The 18,112-nt window shown below is 41.5% G+C and overlaps 1 protein-coding gene across 1 annotated transcript in view; it reads left to right on the top strand.

Annotated features, from left to right (window-relative positions):
• The first annotated feature begins 1,482 nt into the window (after positions 1-1,482).
• Mroh2b (maestro heat like repeat family member 2B) overlaps positions 1,483-18,112 on the top strand; it is a 57,266-nt gene continuing 40,636 nt past the window's right edge. The window contains exons 1-15 of the mRNA XM_038323290.1: positions 1,483-1,498; positions 2,797-2,858; positions 5,375-5,485; positions 6,859-7,018; positions 7,909-8,007; positions 8,997-9,151; positions 11,373-11,513; positions 11,842-11,934; positions 12,033-12,102; positions 13,529-13,642; positions 14,483-14,556; positions 15,749-15,871; positions 16,241-16,354; positions 17,608-17,764; positions 17,956-17,996. Coding sequence (XP_038179218.1) covers positions 1,483-1,498; positions 2,797-2,858; positions 5,375-5,485; positions 6,859-7,018; positions 7,909-8,007; positions 8,997-9,151; positions 11,373-11,513; positions 11,842-11,934; positions 12,033-12,102; positions 13,529-13,642; positions 14,483-14,556; positions 15,749-15,871; positions 16,241-16,354; positions 17,608-17,764; positions 17,956-17,996 — 1,530 coding nt within the window. The remainder of the gene's footprint in view (positions 1,499-2,796; positions 2,859-5,374; positions 5,486-6,858; positions 7,019-7,908; positions 8,008-8,996; positions 9,152-11,372; positions 11,514-11,841; positions 11,935-12,032; positions 12,103-13,528; positions 13,643-14,482; positions 14,557-15,748; positions 15,872-16,240; positions 16,355-17,607; positions 17,765-17,955; positions 17,997-18,112) is intronic.

Below are 18,112 nucleotides of genomic sequence, written 5' to 3'. Positions count from 1 at the left end.
CCTGAGGTGGAGGGAGGGCCTCCAATTTACATTTCAAATAAGAATACCAGGTGCATCGTGGGACAAGGTGCTGTGTAGGACAGGCTCAGAAAAAGTGATGCCGAGCTGGAAATTTGAGACAGGTGTGTATCTACTAAACGGATGATTAGCAAAATCTATTCCAAATCTATCAAAGGCCCTAAGGTAAGGCCTGAGACTCTGAAACTGCTGGGAAAGGGCATAGAGTAAGTAAGCTGGGCAAAGGCAGGACTTCCCGAAAGAAACTTCACAGTTAGGTACATCATACCAAGGATTGACGTGAAATTAAAAAGCTTCTGCACAGCCAGGAAAATAAGACAGTGAAGACACAGCATATGTAGAATGGAAAGAAAATCTTTGCTCACTACCCTTCTGATACGAATTGATATCTAGAATGCATTTCAAAAGTAGGATCTAATTAAATACCGAAAAGGCAAAACAACCCAATCAATAAATGGGATAAAATTAAAAAAAAATGCTGATAAGGATGTGGGGAAAGAAAATCTTCATACGCTGCTGGTAGGAGTAAAATTAGTGCAACCACTCACAATGTGGAGGGTGGGATTCCTTGCGAATCTAAAGCTGGAACTTCCATACGATGCAGCTGTGGCACACCCGGGTCTATGCTCATGCACTCATCCAATCACAGAGATACTAGCACACGCATGTTCACTCCTGCACTGTTCACAATGGAGACTGCAATCACACAGGTTTGGGCTTCAGGGGCATTTGGACAAGATTCAACTCCACCTTATGAAAACACCATGGCTAAGAAATCCATGTAACAAGTCATTTGAAACCAAAGAGATATAAAGGAGCCTAGGAAAAGCCTGAGCCTGTGGGAGGACTAAGATTCTGCTAAGTCAGTGAGGAGTGGTGGGGAGGGGGCCAGAGTGGCGTGGCCTTGCCTCTGTGTCAGTTGGTCATTCCTTGCAACTGCCCCTGCCAAGCATTCCGGTCCACTGAGCATGCCCAGTTGTGTGACTGACTTTCACCAAATAGAACTAACAGGACCACCTAAAAGTTTTACCAACATCAGGCCAGTAAAGTGGCCACCAGAACAAATCATTCTGAAACTTGTGATCAATGGACCCAGCAATGGAGAAAGCATCTCCTTTTGTCTATAATAATGGTTTGAGTCCTACTTTCTAATTTCTTCCTCCTCAGACATACTGGTCTCCTCCAAAGAGACAACATTCGGTGAGATGCAGCTATCTTGGTTAGCAGGAGCTCAGAAGCAAAACAATGTGATGGTGGTAGAAGCCGGCATCATCCACCTCAACAGCAAAGCCATCACCAGAAGCTCCCAGATCACCCTGCCGATCAAGTGAGGAAGGATTTTTCACTTAGGGGACCTTATGTGAGAAACTTGCCAACTTGCTTCACTGACGTTTTAGCGGAACTGCTTCTGATACTTAGGTGCTGTCTCTTGTAAAGGCAAAAACAGCCAAAACAACTCCCAGCATGGAGGAATACACAGGTAAGCATCTCTGGGTCCTAAAGAATAATAAGTCTAATATTAATCAGCTAATACATGTTTTTTTTTCTGCATGATTATACACCTCAAAGGTTTTCTGAAGGGCTTTAGCTGAGGTCAGATTGTTTTCCTCTATTTCCTCTTTATTTAAAACTAAATAAAATTAAAATGTTGTGAAGGGCCAGTGATAGACTGGAAGGCTGAAATAGTAGTATTTCAATCGACTTGAGGGAAAGACTCTATATATATATATATATATATATATATATATATATATATATATATATATATGTGTGTGTGTGTGTGTGTGTGTGTGTGTGTGTGTGTGTGTGTGTATACACATATATAGTGTGTGTGAAATTGTATACATATATATACATATATAGCTGCATGTGTAGATATGTACATATATATACCAGAAAGATCAATTCTTATTTAATTTTGAATAATTTTAAATCTTTGAACAATATTTTCTTCCAATTTTTAAAAGTGCTATCTTTTGCTTTGCCTAAAGTTCTACACTAACAGGGTATGTGCTTGACTCCGAGGGTCATGGGAAATCTTTACCCCTTCCTCCTGCCAGTCTGCCATTAGCCAACCTGCTATTGCTGAATTCTTTTGATTCCAACTTTGCTGTTGTTTTTGCTGATGGTGGTGGTGGTTGTAGCAGTGATGGTAACTGTGGTGGTGGTGGCGCCATATGCAGTGGCAGCATTTAATTACTATCTATAGTCTTTTATCAAAAGACGTGTATTTCTGGAAAGTGTAAATCCAACACTTAGGTCTTCACTGGGAAAAAGCAAAGTGTCATGAACACAGGGCCAGAAGAAGGTCCTCAAAAGCACAAAAAGGCAGATAAACAAGAAGAAAGTTTGAAAGGGAAGCAACAGGGCTCATTAAGGGAAGAAGAAAAATCAAGAAGTGATTTCCACTGTTTCTTCTAATGCTAAAGTCAGGCATGAAGGATTTATCTCGCTGAACCTGCGAGTCACCTTGCTAGAGGCCACGTAGAGGGTGCTACACCCTTGATCAGAACCCTAAGTGGGAATCCAGCAGGTTCTATCTGCACCGCCACACTGATCTTTGGTTTCAGAATAATCACTAGGTGTCTGTTAGCGCCGAGTCCCTTGGGGATAGGAAACATAAGTGCAATAAATCACTATCAAAAGTTAGCAATGAAAAAAGAGACAGAGCTTTTGAAGGGGACAGTGGAGGCAGACAAGAAGTGAATTTCTGTGGCTGCTGCTTAAATAGGGGGGTGCAATTTGATGCATGTTTAATTCTTTGTCTGTGTATTTTAGAGATGTTTGGCGATATTAGCCTCACTATTGGGATGCTGAGTAAGGAGGACAACATTAGCAAGGTATGGAAAGATCTCTTTCCCATTCGTCTCTAATCCAGCAACTGAGACATTCTATGCACGTTCCCCTTTGCTTCGGCTTCCTTCTTTTCTTCTAGTTCCTCTTACGTCATTCTATATTTTGGAAAATGCATTTGTAGTAGCAGTCATTATGGTGCTGAAATAATGGTATTTAGCATTTCAAGAATCAGAAGTTATGAAGGATATGCTTGTTCATAACCATATGAAGGCCGAGGTGGAAAGAGGGGAACGCCGGGTCCATAGCCATGGGATTTAGATTCGCCTCCTTTGTAATGAGAGGGGTGCTTTGAAAACGTGCAGACTTCCCATGCTCACCATGCTGTCCCACAATCTGAAAATTTCTCTGGAAATGAAAGGTTTCTCAGGCATCAAGAGCCAAAGAACAGTTACGGCCTTTCCCTGAACACTTTTCAATGAGGTGGAGTGCTTGATTCTCTCCACATACCATGTGTTGTAATGCTCGTTCCTCACAACTCTGCGATGTTGTATTTCTGTTTTCATTTGACAACCGAAAAAATGAAACAATAGATACACTGTGTGACTCACCCAAATAAGGACAGGTGCAGCATATCCAGACAGAGGCCCATCTCACGCCAGCAAAGTGCCCCTCATAACGGTCCAACATTACCTTCTGGGAAAGGCAGTGCCTATGGTGTTCTACTGTGTTTTAGTGATGTTCAGCCCTGCTTGCATTTTCTTAGCTTGAAGAAAACACCAAAGTCTAGGCCTCACTGCCAAGGATTCCAATTATTTCCTTCAATGACAAGATAAGGCATAGGAAGCTCACAGAGACAGTCCTAACATTGTCTGATTAACAACCATTTTAGGAATCTCACAGAAGAAACTAAAGTTTCTGTGGAGCACTGTTTCTCAAACCCTCAGAAATACTTAGGAAATGATTTCTCTACTGATTAAGTACTGAGATAGGGTTTTGAGAGGAAAAACCAAACAGTAGTACTAAGTTTAGCAAACACTTCTAGGCAGCTTTCATGCTGAGGGAAATTGATCAATGGAAATGGGGGAAGGGAAGACAGCTCAGCAGAGAGGAACACAGACTGCGCTTGCCAGAGACCTGATTTGGTTCCATTATCCACACCTGGTAGCCTATAAGTGCCTACAGCCCTAGTTCCAAGGGATCTCACTCCCTCTTCTGGCCTCTGTAGTCACTGGACTCACAAGTACATAGATACACACAGGAACATACATATAAACAATAACAAATAAAAATTTTAAAAGAAATAAAAAATGGGGTCAAATATGGTTGATCGTACCTTTGATCCCAGCACTCAAGAGGCAGAAGCAGGCAAATCTATATGAATTTGAAGCCAGCCTGGTCTATGTAACAAGTTCCAAGCCAGCCATGACTACATGTATGATACCTTGAAAAACAAAAATGGAAATGGGCCCAGATGTGGTATCAGAATAAAAATAACACTAAAACCATTGGGTGAAGGTCTTAGCTAAGATTCAAGTACTCACACTCGAAAGTGTAGCATCAGCACCCAACAGTAACCACAAACGAAGCTCTCTGTGACTCTTTTCTCAGTTAGGAGACTATGAGTAGCACCAACATGTTCATAAAGCATTGGTGTTAGCATTAATAAAATGTTCCAAATGAAGGGGATATCTCAGTTGCAAAACCCGGTGAAGACTCCATAAGGTAACCTTTACAAAGAGAACAAAGCCTTCAAAAATCAAAAAATACACATGAAACAAGGCAGGGTCTTCCAGGTGCTTAGATAAGCTCAGAAAGCACAGAGAAGAAAAACAAACTGTGCCTTTTTCCAGCACTTTCCTCAGACCAGTCCTATAGACTAATATAAAGGTGGCTATCTCACACCATAAACACAGATGCAGTTCCTGGAGGTGCGCGCTTCAGGCAATTGGAGATCTGAGAACTTTGAGAACTCCGGCATCTCTTTCATCTTCCACAGGGCTTATCAGCATCTTCAAGATCTGTAAAAGCCCCAGCACGGATTTGTATTCAAATCACAGGTCACCCAGAGCTTCACTGCTGTTTAAGAAGGGCTCCCATACTGTCTCAGAAAAGACATGGATGAAAAAGAAAGCCTATAGCCTGTAAAGAAATCCTTGGGATGTAGCTTCACAGTGCAACACAGTCCTAGATGATAGGAGGGGGCCCTTAGTGTCATAACAAAGGCCCTAGTTGAAGAGTAGCGATTCAGGTGATGGACACTTCCTTGAGAACTCTGCAATAAGAACTGTCAGACATTTTGATCTGAGAGGCAGACACTGACTGCTGTGTCTCTAATTCAATCACATATTGTCTTAGAAATGTAACAATAAAATAAGTTTTAGAATTAATGTCACTCTATATGTAAGCCTTTGGCTACTAAAGATGAATATTATGCTTAGGAAGTCTAGACCACTGTGCAGCACATATAATCTGCTTAATTGAGAGTTGTCATTTATTTAGGCTTCATCTTAGTTCTTTATTTTTGAAACTCTAATTCTTTTGTACCCCTCTCTGTTAACAGGAAGACATTTACAGTCGTCTCGCTTCTTTTATTCAGAATATTGACATCTTGGATGATGCAATAGTCCAAAGGTTGATTTATTGTACTTCTAAGGACATGAGGGATGAGGATGTAAGTTTGGTTCGTGGTAGCGAATGTGCACTAGGCCTGGTCTTGAAGACTTTGGGTGATTCAAACATGCCATCTAAATACACAAAAGCCTTTCCATCATGGCTGCCAGAGCCAAACTGGGATATTTGTTCTTCAGGGTAGCTTACATGGGTACTGGCAGTGTCTCTTGGTTACCACTGCTTAGATTAGGGAAATGAAAAAAATGTAAGAAAGACTTTAGAGGAAATACTATCCAGCCATCTTTTATATGAGGAAGTTTATACTTGAGAGAGTTGATTTCAGCGGAGCACAGCAATCTGCTGACAGGAGGAAGTCCTAGGCTCCTGTTTTCTTGGATTCCCTAGCACTTCCTCTTCTGTGTACCTGCCTCCTTATCTTGCATTGTCTCATTTCCTTCCAGATCTCAGTGCACGAGTTCCTTCTTCTCCATGCTTAATCTCTCTGATGCTCTTAAGAGTACAGTAGACTTTTTTGTATCGTGTTGTGGTTTTATTCTCGGTTGATCAAATTAACCCAGTTTACCGTCACAATAAATAGACGTGAATCACAATATTTCTAAATTTTAAAATAATTAAATCAGAATGGCACCAAAAATTAAGCTCTAAACCCTGACCCGATTTCTTTTTACCATAACTTATCCAACTGTGGTGCACCACGCCATCTGCGTTCTATGAGCCACCATACAGTTCGTGAACCGGGCACGGGGCTGGAGATTAAAACACACAAAGACTCACAGAGACAGAGACACGGGTCATCCTTGAAACAGGAATGCCCCAAAAATGTCCCCTTTATTGTGTCCAGGGGCAGCTTATATAGGGATAGCAACGCCCCAGCCAAACACCAGAAACCTGCCATCAGGATCTCCTGAGGGTCTCGTGCTGAGAGCAGCTGTAGGCACTCAGATCAGGGGAAAACAAGTTGTTTATAAGAAATTCAGGATCTGGGGGTTCACAGATCCCAACATCCAACCATAGTAATTCATATTTCTTAAACATAAAACATAGATTCTGCCATCAAGGTACTTGATCAAGTAGCAACAAAATAATGAGCTAGGATTCATAGCCCATGCCTGTAACAGCACTCCATGGAAAGCTGGGGTAAAGGGTCATAAGCTAAAGTTCAGCCTGAACTACATAAGGGAAACTTTGAAGACAAGGAAAAGAAACACGGTTTGGCCCCAAGTCTAGAAGAACTGCATAAAAATTGTCTTCACACTCCCTGTTACCTACACCCACCTGAGAGATTTGTACTATGAATTTGAAACCGTCTAGTCTTCCTCTATCTCAAATCTAGATGAACTTGGAATATTACATAGACTATTTCTCCCTTTTAGACTCTGTCTTCTACATATTTTTTTTTATTTTCCTTTTCAGATGCCCAGAGAAATCCGAATGCTGGCTGGTGAGGTATTGGTGTCTCTCGCTGCTCATGATTTCAACTCTGTGATGTACGAAGTGCAAAGCAACTTCAGGATTTTGGAGCTGCCCAATGAGTTTATTGTGCTTGCCCTGGCTGAACTGGCAACCAGCTATGGTATGAACGGAACACTCCAGATTTTCCCTAGAAAATAACTACGCCCGACTAACTGCCTAAAATCAAAAGGGGATTAAGGCAAAACCAAGAATGTCTATGTTCCACTGCACAAAAGAACATTGAGAGAAAGACATGAGGAGTGTTGTGAGCATAGATGGGCCTGATGGCCAGCCATTGACTCAGGATGCACTAAACATGGTTGAGCTCTCTTCCAACCTCCTCTTCTCCTTCTTCTGTCTTTGCTCCTACACAAGCACATTCTCCATGAGGCATAAAAGGCCAACAACAGGACACTTATATGAAAAAAAGGTTTTCCAGCTGGGTGAGGGTGGCACACACCTTTAATCCCAGCATTTGGGAGGCAGAAGCAGGCGGATCTCTGTGAGTTTGAGGCAAGCCTGGTCGGTCTATCAAGTGAGATCCAGGATACCCAGACCATCCCACAGAAAAATCCTGTCTTGAATATATATGTATATTTATAGTTTTTAAAAAAGAAAAGTTTTCCACCATCTGTTTCTTTGATGCTTTATTGAACAGATACTATTGAGCACCTGTCATATTTGCTATACCTTGGGGACAAGGGCAGAGCTATATAGGAGATATGGACATTAATGAAGCAACAATCCAAAGAAGCAATTGCTTGTTACTAATCAACATGTATAGGGTACTGCATTGCTAGTGCTTTCCTTCAGCTCCACCACACCTTGATCAACCACTTTCAGGCTTTCGGGGAGGGGCAGAAGAGCAAGAACACAATCTTCCTCCTGCCCTTCACCTGTCTCCTCTGCACCATCCAGTCCTGAGATATTTGCTGTAGCTATAAGGAAGAGGCAGGATGTCCCACATGAGGACCTAAGTGACACATTTTCCTCTCGTGCCCATCACTGCAGTGTCCCAGAGCATCCCCTTCATGATGATGACCCTGCTCACCATGCAGACCATGCTCCGGCTGGTAGAGGACAACAATATGAAGCAGACTTTCTGTATAGGTGGGTACCCCTAGGATTTATGTGGTAGTATGGTTTATATGATGATATGAAGCAAATGTTCTGTATAGGTGGGTAGCCCTAAGATTTATATGATAGTGTGGTTTATATGATGATATGAAGCAGACTTTCTGTATAGGTGGGTACCCCTAGGATTTATATGATACTATGGTTTATATGATGGTATGAAGCAAACGTTCTGTATAAGTGGGTAGCCCTAAGATTTATTTTTTGCTTAAGACCCAGAAATGCTCTCAAGACACTTCTCAGACAGTGCAGAGAGATCACGTGGAGTTTTCTACAAAGTTTTTTTTTTTTTTTTATCAATTCTGCTCTGCCATCAGTGTGTAAGAATACCAGCCATATTTTAGTCTGGTTGGCATGTGGCATTGACTATTGGTATAGGAGGTTATTCTATATTTGTGTTGCTTTCATTGGTTATTAAAGAAACTGCCTTGACCTAGTTGATAGGACAGAACTCAGGTAGGTGGGGAAGACAGAACAGAATTCTGGGAAGAAGGGCAGAGAGGCAGACGCCATGGTTTTCCGAGACACTGGTTAGGCTCATGCCAGTAAGCCACAGTCAAGTGGCGATACACATTAATGAAGATGGATTAAACTAATATGTGAGAGTTAGCCAATAAGAGGCTAGAAATAATGAGCCAGGCAGTATGTAAATAAATACAGTTTCTGTGTGGTTATTTGGGGTATAAGCAAGCCGGGCGGCGGCCCGCTGCTCTCCATACTACAGACTATTAGGTATGTTCCATCCGAACAGAGTATCTTGTAGTAATAGTATATCATGGTAGTTTTAATTTACATTTTGTTAATTATTAATTAAAATTGCCAAAACAATGTTCATGTTTATTTGATGAGGTTTTAAGATGATTTAGAAACTTTGCTAATTGTCTATTCTCTCTTTTAGAATAAATTGATGGTTCTTCCCATCTTTATGTTTTTCTTAGTCTGTGGTTGTATTTTTTTAAATGCAGCCCTTGAAAAATTCAGCAAGGCCATTTACAAGTATGTCAACCACTGGAAGGATTTCCCCTACCCCAAACTGGATGCTAACCGGCTCTCTGACAAGATCTTCATGCTGTTCCAGTACATAATGGAGAAATGGGCCACTCAGGCCTCACCCATGAATGTGAGTGGGGCTTCAGATAGGATCAAGTTGCATCCTCATCCCCCCATGCTGGTTACACCCTATTTAGACTTTAGTTGTATCACACCACACACACACACACACACACACACACACACACACATTTAGTGACCTTCTTTCATTTCTTGTCTACACTTTAAGTTATTAAAGCAATTTTTGAGGTTTTTCAAGAGAGAGTATCTCTGTGTAATCCTGGCTGTCCTGAAACTCTCTTGCTCTGTAGACCAGACTGGCCTTATTAAAGTATTTTTTAAGAGTCTTTGAGAGTTAAATAAGCAAATATGAAACTTTTAAAAATTTCTATTTTTCTTGCATAGTAAGTTCAGTTCTCATGGGTATCATTAATTATGATTTGGGGGTATATCAAGTCTATCAAATTGTCAATCAACTTCAAGTCACTGCTTCTCCATTGTCCCATCCAAAGTTTCTTGAAAGGCAACAACATGCCAGCTCCAGATGGAGATATATTAGACAGAACAGACCAAAATCACACTCTGATATTCCAGTGTGGAGGGAGAAAAATAGGTAAATGAGAGAATGTCAACTCTTTTGTGTTTCATATATCATAAACTACCTTTGGTTTGAATAATTAACTAAGAAAAGCAATGGGTTCAAAAAAGTCTCTGGTGTCTCTCGATAACACAGTTAGATAAATAGTGCCAAAAGAATTCACTCAGCTGTATGAAAATTCTGCAATTCTTTATGATGAATGAATTACGAAATACTTTCACATATGCAATCCATCCTTATTTTGCTTAATATAATTTTTAATTGATATATATTTGAAAGCAGGTTAATTATATAAAAGAACCACCACAGCTGACCCGGTCTCAAGTGAAACAAATGTTGCTGCTATTAGCCTGAGTTTTAATATAGTTTGTTATCAAATAAAACTTTGCCGGTTACCACATATATTTCCTACAGAAAGTAGGCTATCAAAGTCTTCATTGAACTGTCAATTTTTATTTTAAAAAATAATTTTTTAAGAAAAAGATAGTGGTGAGACCTAGATTTTCATGATCAATATTTGTCATGTATTGTGCTCTGGAAGTGGTTCATTCCCAGCATCAAATGGAAGCTAGACTATGGTGAACTTCTGGGATGGTGGGAGGCAAGAAGTGGAGGTAGGAAATTTAGAACAGAACATGTCAAAACTTTTTTTCAAAAGGAGGAAAGTAAGCAAAACATTGTAGGGGACATGGTGTGAGGGGAAGGTGTCAACGTAACGTGGAAGATTGTGTGACACTCCTCCTGGGGTTTCATGAGCAGACCTCTACTCATGGGAGATAGGGAACTGACAACAGATGAAGCATCACCAAAGTCCATCTCGGTGTTACTCACGAGATACAGTGGTTAGTTTCGGGAACAGAAGTGACTCCTGCAAGACAGCTGCATCCCCAAAGCCCATCCCAGCATGGGTGACGACTCATGGAAGCTGGAAACTTAGTGTGCTACACAACCTGCAGGTGGCTCTACTGGGTTGAAGGGTGCCCTTTCCGGTTGTCTCAGTCAAGCTGAGCCTCTTCCAGGCATCTCAGCTGGTTTCTGCTTCTCTCGGGCAATTGAGTTAGCCTGAGAGAGTCTCTCATGGTCACCTTACAGCTTACCTATGCCTAGGGAAGGATGGACCTAGAGCATTTTGTCAGTTTCAGGAACTTCCTGAAGTCACTGAGTTCTTTGTTTCCTGAGCTTAATAAGCTTCCCCGAAGGATGGAATGTTTCACCCCCTTTCAGAACTTTGTTTCAACTCCCCATAAACAACTCGGGTCTTGATGAGCTGCCCTGCAAAATGAAAGGTTGTAATCTCAGATACTGAAGGGTTCTGTCACTAGAAACCAACTTCCCCGTGGGAAGCAATGGTTCATCTGCCCTTAAAACATCCTGTTGCTTTACACGTCACATCTTGTGTCTTACAAACTTCCCTCCAAAACAGAAGGTTTTCATCTGGAGGAAAGTGCTCTACAACACCGTCAGGTTGTTCTTGCAGTGCTCTTTACCTATGCATTTTCCAAAAAATAGAACTGCTTCATTTCTAAACGTGGTTTGTTGTTGTTGTTGCTGCTGCTGCTGCTGTTTTCTAAAGGAGATTTGTGTGTTTACACAGTCCCCAAAGCCCTCAGTACACCCAGTACACTGAAAACTGTACACAAAGCTGTATACAAAGTACAGTCTCAACAATGATCTTCATTTATGGCCTCTACAGACTTTGGCCATAGTCAAGGTCCATGGCCCCACCGTGAGCCTGTTGCTGCATCGGGAAGACTTTCGCGACTATGCCCTGAGCCAAGTGCCCTGGCTCCTGATCCAGTACAAAGACAAGGAGAGTGATTTCTATGTCACACAGGTGAGAGGAGAGACCCTGTGTGCTACCTTTCTGAGGACATTAAGTCTCAAAGAGCTTGGGAACATCCGTTCAGTAGCTCCCGTTTTAATACTTGGGGGGAGGGGGGGACAGGACATGTGCAGAGTTTGTCACAACTGTTGATGGCCACTCCAAGGGAGAGCAAAGAACTGTCGCTCCAAGCTGATGAGACCAGAATTGTTAAGGAAACCTCTAACTGCAGCAGGGTCGGGTGTGTTCTTCTCCCGAAGCGTAATCATTGGCCTTTATCTCCTGTGCCACGGCTTCCCTGGCGCTTCATCCGCCTAACCCACAAGCGCTTCCCTTCTAGAGTCTCAAACTGATACTGACCGCGGCAGTCCTCTATGACATTTTTCTTCCCAAGAACCTGAGAAGATCTGTCTGCACCAGTTTGCTCCACCAGGTAGGAAGTCCGTGCTGTCAAAGCTGCTTGTTCCCAGTAAACTCTCTCTCTCCTTTTGACTCCTGTCTGCTCCCCGATTGTTGTTCCTCCCTATTCAGATCTGCAGAGTTCCTGAGCCTCCAATAAAGGAAAACAAAATTGAAGCGTCAAGCTGTTTCCTCATTCTAGGTATGACCCAGCTTCTGTAGTGTTAATAAAAATATATCAAAGTGACAAAGACGGCAGAGTGTGCTGACGCGGGAACTGCTGCCACACATACAGAATGTTCCTAAAGCTCACAGCATCCCCTGCCTGCCCTTCTACTCACAAGAAGGCAGGATGAGTAGCATGGGTAGGGTGACCAGTCATGCCAGGTTGCCCTGGGACCAGGTGGTTCCAGGTAGAGAGAATTATCTGCTACAAACCACAGTATTTTCTAGGAAAACAACATAAATTTCTGGCCCTAAAAATAGGAAACTGCTATTCCTCTGAGTATATCAGATGCTGTGACGCTGTCAAGTCCAAAGTCACGGTTTGTTTGTTGCGTCCTTGGTCATTCCCTTAATTCCAAGCCCTTTAGTAAAGAATTCTCTCTCCTCTTTTTTTCTCCTTTTCTTTTTCTTCATCTTATTTTTGCATCGTCTTACTTATGTCTCCTTTCTATCACTTGGTAAATGCCTGGCACAAATTACAAAGGAGATGCCAAAGTCCCAGGACCGGTGTAAATCACATTTGAGAACAGCCATTGGGTTCCTCTGAGAGCCCCTCTCCCAGGTCATCTCTCTTACTTCATTGCTTATCTTTATGGTTTCCAAGTATTTTTAACTTTTTTCTTCCGTTTACGGATGTTTTGCTTGTGCATCTATCTGTGCACTGTGCATGCAGTGCCCTTGGAGACCAACAGAGAGCACTGAATCACCTGGAACTGGAGTTAGAGATGCTTCAGGGGCATCACGTGAGTGGTGGGCATCAAGCCAGTGCTATTAACTGCTGAGCAAGCACACTAATCATCTCTAGTCTCTCCTACCTCCTCTGATTGTGTACATTCTTCTTCCCAGCCAGCCTAATTCACTTTACTCTGACAACTTCCTTAACGAATGGTCCTCCCTCTAACCAGGCATTGTATTGCTCTGTCCTGTAGCTCTCTAGCTTCTAGAATGGTGAGGCATCAGTTCAGTCTCTTGATCCATCTTCAGTCTTCTTGCCACACCCCTTCATGTGTCTCTTCTTTTCTTATAGGGACACTAGTTCTTTGAATTAACCCATTCTACTAGCCTTCTCTAGATTGTGTCTACCAATTCCCTAACTTCCACATGAGACCAAAGTCACAGGTATGAGCAGAATAACCCAGATCCTGCAAGTTTCTAGAAAACAAACTGCTTAACTAATTCAGATTACTACAGAAGCCTAGAAAAACCCAAAACCAACCACAGAGAGGCCTTAACAGTCCTCATGAAGAAATACCTGTCTTCCCATTCACAAGTATCTTACCAAAAAGAAAATGAGTTATTGGGTATATTACATGCACATATTAAAATAACAATGTGCAATTAACATATGCTAATGTGAATGTTTTGAAGGCCTCCTCACAGACTTGGCATTTCTAAACCTGCAGCTCACGCCAACCCTGCAGACCTGCTGGAGTTTTTGGATGAACAAATCAGAAGTGCCAATGAGTCTGTTCGAACAGGAATTTTAACTTTGTTACAATCAATGATCAATGCTGAGGGTAAGTATTCCAGACAAAGCCAGGATGGTCCAAGTTATCAGCAAGTCGGTAACGGACCCAGGGTTCCAAAATCGTGTGCTTCATATGCTGTGCGACATCCCATAAAAACTGAAACCATCTTCTTGGTCTTTTGTAATCTCCCACATTGAAGCGGGTATTTTCAGTCACTCATGTTCTTCTGTGAAATTTACTGACGCATTTTATTAAGGAAGAAAGAAATTTGAAGAATTAAATTTACAATTTGGAAGATACAGCAATTTAGTGAGGTGGCTTAATCGTAAATAATGAAGGAGTATAGAGTTCTCAGCATTTAGAACAAGGTGGAATGTGAGTAATTACTGTATTTCATTGCTTCCCAAATCACGTTTTTATAATGGCGAGCTTGTCTTTCAATAACTTTTGTGGTTCTAATTTTCCACTTTATTTTTTTCTTTTTGGGTACAGTTAAAAATAATGATACATTATAAAGTGGTTGCTATCATGCATTTAGTAAAATATGAGAATTCGGGTTTTTTTGTAACATGGTAGTTTTAAAAATCTAGTTGTTGAAGAATCAGCTGATAAAATACAAAGTAGTCTAATGAATTTCACAGCTGCCACACTGGGCATAGTGTATTGAATACATGCAGAACTTAATCTGTGATGAAAGAAACAAATGTAACATGTAAAATTCTCATAGTTAATGATTAGAAAAGAAAACAGATGGGGGGATGAAAAACATGTGATGTTAACACCCAGAGCCTTCCAATTGTGTGGCTTAATTATAATGGGTTTTCACCCATTCTAGACCCTACTGTATTTCTGCTGTGTCTGAACTCAGTTTCTCTTTTTGTCTTTCAGAGCCCAGGTTTAGGAATCACTCAACTTCAATTGAAAAAACAGTCAAAGTTGTCATGAATGACCTCAGTGTAAAAGTAAGAAAGTTAATAGCTTCTTTAACTTGATTGGTTGTGGCTTCAGGAATGATTAGAATTATTCTGGTTCTTTGAGGATCTAGTGTGAAACTTCTTTTTAAATTGCTCAGTGATCAATTTCATTCTTAAAAGAACTCAAGTCCAAAAGCTAAATTACATCCTAATTTACATATACTTCTAAGGCTTCCTAGTGGAACAAAAGACATGTGCCCATCACAACACTGCAATTTTCTCCAAATAGATTTCTTTTAAGTTTAGTGATAAAGACATGGGCCAACGAGATAGCTCAGTAAGAAAATGCACCTGCTGCTAAGCGTGACAACCCAGGAATTAATCCTGTGGATCCACACAGAGGAAAGAAAGACACATTCCAACAAGTTGTTTTTGTATCTCCACACATATGCTGTAGCATGCACACAAATATGCACACCCAAAATAAAGAAGTGTTTTTTTAATGAGATGAAGAACAACAATAGACATTCACAGACCGAGGGAAGCCAAGAAGGCCTCAACCCTACACAAAGAACAAAACAACTAAGGAGTCCTGAGAGTGGAAGAAACAGTCTCCCCAGGGAAGAGCACGCCAACTGTTATCCAGTACCAAAGGGTCAGCCCTGAAAAAGCCCCGTGTGTACATCTGTGTGTAATGATAATTAATACAAAAGGAGGCTATGAGTATGATAAGAGCAAGGGGAGATATATGAGAATGTTTAGAGAAAGTAAAGGGAATGGGGAAATGATGAAATTGTATTATAATCTCAAAAATAAATAACTTTTTAAAAATATAATACATCTTCTCCACCCAACCACCCCAAAAAAAGCCATGGGTCTTTTCCTTAGCATAGAATTCCTGCTTTTCAACCTGAGACCAGCAAGAGGAAGTCCTCTAGGTAGAAGACTGCCTGATGTCTCCTGTGTCCTGATAGTCAAGCTTTTCACATTAGAAAAGTTTAAGAAAAAATTAACAATTATTATAATTTGCATATGAAACAATACTTTGGAACCAAACCCTCTATGGAATCCTTATGAAGAGACAAATAATTCTAAGAGATTCTGGAATCAAACATAATGCTATGAAAATGTGTCTTTAAGTTCTCCCCTTTGGGTGGTTCATGACATTGGCGGGAAATTGGAAAGTCGGCTCCTCTTTATGAAGCAGGAAACATTTCAGGTGTGTGTACTCTTCCACCAGGTGAGGAAGACCACCTTGCTTCTCATCCAGACCATGTGTGAAAAGGGCTATATTGAAGCTCGCGAAGGCTGGCCCTTGATTGATTATATCTTCTCCCAGTTTGCCATGTCCAACCAGAACCTGGTATGAATGCACTACAGTTTTGATTGTTGTCCTCCTTCAAGTACAGTTGATTCAATGGAGCTCAAAGAAAACTATGCTTCCCAAACAGAACCTGTCTCTGAGCCCCTGGTTCTCTTGGGTTCCCTCTCCCTTTCACTAATCTCATTTCTCAGTTAAAGTGAACACGCTGGAGGTTAAATAAATTTTCTTTGAGGAAGGAGCCTAGCTTTCGTGTTTTAACCAATCATGTGTCTTCCAGTTCATTTGTCCAAGGTGCCCTTGCAGGTGGGGACTTGATCACTGTGTCCCATGAGCCCTTTGGTTGAATCTTCTGCCGCAGAGTTTGAAAATTCACCACATTCAAAGGAAATTGTTTGACCTTTCTTGAAGGAGAAACCAATGAAATCTAACTCCCAAGAGGAGGAAAAAGAGGAGAAATCTGTTCAGGAAACAAGCCTTGAGGTCTTAAAATCTCTGGACCCATTGGTGATTGGGATGCCCCAGGTAAGGGACTTCTGTTACCCCCGTACGTTACTGTGTCACCTGTTTAGGGACATGGAGGGCTTCTGAGTAAAAACTTGAGTTTGCACAAAGTGTGCACTTAGCTTGTTTGATATTCTGTTTGTAAGAATTGCAGTTTCGTCCCTACCACACAGCAGAGCGAGGGTCCTCAACACCAGATCCACTTTCTAACTAGGCAATAGATATGAGTTACTTGCATGTAGATAGCACACTGGAGTTCATTAGAACTCTGACATATTTCTTCTCTTCTTATCCTAACCTACCTAGAATTTTGCTAAGCAGACAGAGTAGTTTTAATGTACCCAGGCCCAGAGCTCGTTGGAGATCAAGTTAACCTGATCCTCAAAGAGAGGCTCATGAGAAACTATTTTTCTTGAGCAAGAGAGTCTGAGAATCGATTTTAATGACTCAAAATCCTTGGCAGAACCAGAAGATAATCAATAGAACCTCCTTGTCCTCCAGTTATAGTGGATCTGAGGCTCCATCTAGGCTAGTGTATAGCTCTTAACTTATTTGGAATAGTTGTTTCAAAAACCATGTTTTGAAGACCCAACCCAAACCTAATAATGAGTCTATCAGAGTCTGTAGTTGAAAAATTGCTTGTATTTCTGGTGCACACTAAAGTTTGAAACCTTCTGATTGAGAAGTCCGTAAAACAGGAAAAAATCCCAGAACTTTGAAAGGAGCCTAAACTTTACAGAATCTTGCCTTGCAGTTGGTGAACTAATAAACCTGTTACTCAAAGATGGAATACTGGAAAGAGTGAGAACTCGGGAAAGTGACCGACCGAGGAGCTGTGGAGCACTAGGAATGATAGCACCCCAACTGTCCTCTTAACCTCATTCTCACTTAGGGCACTCTGACTTCAGCGTTGGGGCGTGGGGGAATATGTGGGGACATTTCAGTTGTCACCTTGACAAGAAGAACCCTGGCATTGTAGAGGAAACCCAGAGTCAGGGCTACCCATAGTGCCTGCAGCTGTCACCCAGAATGAAGAATTTTCCTGCTCCAAAGTCAAGAAGCAACTCTAAGGGAGAAACACTCAGCCACACTCACTACAACTAGCACTCACACATGAATGTGTAGATAATTTATTTCTTGATTTCTCTTCGACGTCACCTGAAGACTAAAATAATAACACACAAGAGACAGATTTCTAAAACAGAGGGGGAAACATAAGTGAATATTAGGAAGTTGTGGGAAACAAGAAGTAACCCTTCCCACGATTTCTACAGGTGTTGTGGCCACGAATCCTGACTTTTGTGGTTCCTGAAGAATACACGGGAACGCTAGACTACCTGTTTAACATCATCCGAATTCTGGTTATGGCGGAAGAGAAGAAGAAACGTGATATCCAGGAGTCCACTGCACTTGTCATCTCTACGGGAGCTGGTTCGTAGACCCATCAGTAGAGCAAAGCATTTCCATTCTGAGAGACTCATTTCATCAGTAGAGCAAAGCATTTCCATTCTGAGAGACTCATTTCAGAAGGGCCACCAACTACACTTTGAGCTCACGCCCAGCCCCAACGCGAATTTTCCTGGCCCCCTACGGTGATGATGAAATTTGCTTTCTCTTTCTAGTGAAACTCCCTTCACCGCAGCAGCTGCTGGCCCGACTTCTGGTGAGTTACAAAGAACCAGTGTGGGATAAATTGAAGCTTATAACACAGGCAGTTCCAGTTAAAGTAAAATTCTGAGAAGAACTGCCTAAAAACTCTAAAAGCAACACGAAAATGGA

The sequence above is a fragment of the Arvicola amphibius genome, chromosome 3 (assembly GCF_903992535.2).
Source record: "Arvicola amphibius chromosome 3, mArvAmp1.2, whole genome shotgun sequence".
Classification (NCBI taxonomy): Eukaryota; Metazoa; Chordata; class Mammalia; order Rodentia; family Cricetidae; genus Arvicola; species Arvicola amphibius.
The sequence above is the reverse complement of the archived record's forward strand: the minus strand, read 5'-3'. Positions and strand labels throughout refer to the sequence as shown.